The following is a 1,430-nucleotide window of genomic DNA, read 5'->3' as shown; positions in this document are numbered from 1 at the left end:
CTGCAGATTTTCAATTAAACGAAGTATATGTTTTTTCATGAATAATGATAATGCATTTAGCCCCCGGGCCAGACTAAATCGTTCGGCGGGCCGGTTCCGGCCCGCGGGCCATACGTTTGACACCCCTGTGTTAAATAGTTATTTTACTCTCTGTATAATGAGTGACAAAATTACTGAACGGTTTTCACTGTCTTCTCATTTTTGGAGCTGTCTTGCTATTAGCCAAATATCATTTGATCACCTGGTTACTGTAATCTACGTTCCCTCATTTTGCCCCAGAGCTTTCTGCCATTAATGTCTGATTAAAGCATTTAGAGAGCAGACAGTAACCTTTAACAGTAATATTACCCTCATATATTCAATGAGAGTTAGAAAACTCTCATTGAAGTGGTTGTTATGGATACCCATAAGGTGTCAGGCTGGTGCATTGAGTGTAATTTTACACATTAGTAACTCACAGCAGGTGTCAGCAGGGTGACTCCCAGTCGACACAGGACGTCTCCTTTGTTGCTGATGGCCCACACAGGAACTGTATCCACGCTGCTCTGAGCAGCACAAGGCAGGATTGTGACATCACTCAGTGGGATTGGTGGAATTTCCCGCCAAGGTCCTGTTGTTGTCAATTTACACTTCCTATGCAATGGGGGAAATAAAACAGAAGCAGGAAGCTTTAACATAAGCAGGAAGCTTATGTTAAAGCTAAAAAATGTAAATTTTATTTTTTAAAAATGTTTTTTTTTTTTTTACATATTTATTAAAACTGTTACCATGTTGTGACAATATAACATGAGACAGGCAATCTATGAAAATACTGCTAATGCTGTCTGAAGAAATATACTGCTGCCCAACAAAAACAACCAATCAGAGTCAGGAGGAGGGGGTTAGTGCTGTTAATCACACTCATGTATGCAATGGTCAATGTGCTAATGGAGAAGCAACTTACTGTTCCAGGAAAACTGCTCCTCTGTTATCATTGACAATGCTAACTAGCCTTAGCATTCCTGGCAGACTGCTATCGGGAAGAAGCTTTAGCTTAGCAGAGGACAATGAGGAGCAGCATATATACAAGTATGATTGACAGAGCTAGACCCTCCTCCTGGCTCTGACTGGTTGTTTCTAGTTAGCACTGGGAGGGAGGAGAGAAGATACATTTTTTCACAGATTATCGGTTTCAAACCATATTGTCATGACAGCGTCAGTTTTAACAAATCAGTGATTATTGAGAATAGTGACAAAATGGGTTTTAATTTTTCCCAATTTTTTTTTTATTATATCTCAAACTTATTTATGTAAATATGACAAATAATGTTTTGAAAATGAAAAGATGCTAAGGTGCAGGCACACAGTTGCAACAGTTTTTAAAAAATTACATTTTTAATCGACCTGACCCATAACGCTGTCATCACCATCTGACAAAAATAAATATAAAA

The 1,430-nt window shown here is 38.6% G+C and overlaps 1 protein-coding gene across 1 annotated transcript in view; it reads right to left on the bottom strand.

Moving 5' to 3' along the window:
- Positions 1-1,430, bottom strand: part of tecpr1a (tectonin beta-propeller repeat containing 1a) — a 26,317-nt gene that overhangs the window by 6,871 nt on the left and 18,016 nt on the right. The window contains exon 19 of the mRNA XM_015060435.1: positions 459-633. Within this exon, the coding sequence (XP_014915921.1) occupies positions 459-633 (175 nt within the window). The remainder of the gene's footprint in view (positions 1-458; positions 634-1,430) is intronic.

The sequence above is a fragment of the Poecilia latipinna genome, unplaced genomic scaffold, assembly GCF_001443285.1.
Source record: "Poecilia latipinna isolate Pla-1442-1.1 unplaced genomic scaffold, P_latipinna-1.0 Scaffold1714, whole genome shotgun sequence".
Classification (NCBI taxonomy): domain Eukaryota; kingdom Metazoa; phylum Chordata; class Actinopteri; order Cyprinodontiformes; family Poeciliidae; genus Poecilia; species Poecilia latipinna.
Note: the sequence above shows the minus strand (reverse complement) of the source record. Positions and strands in the feature narration are given on the sequence as shown.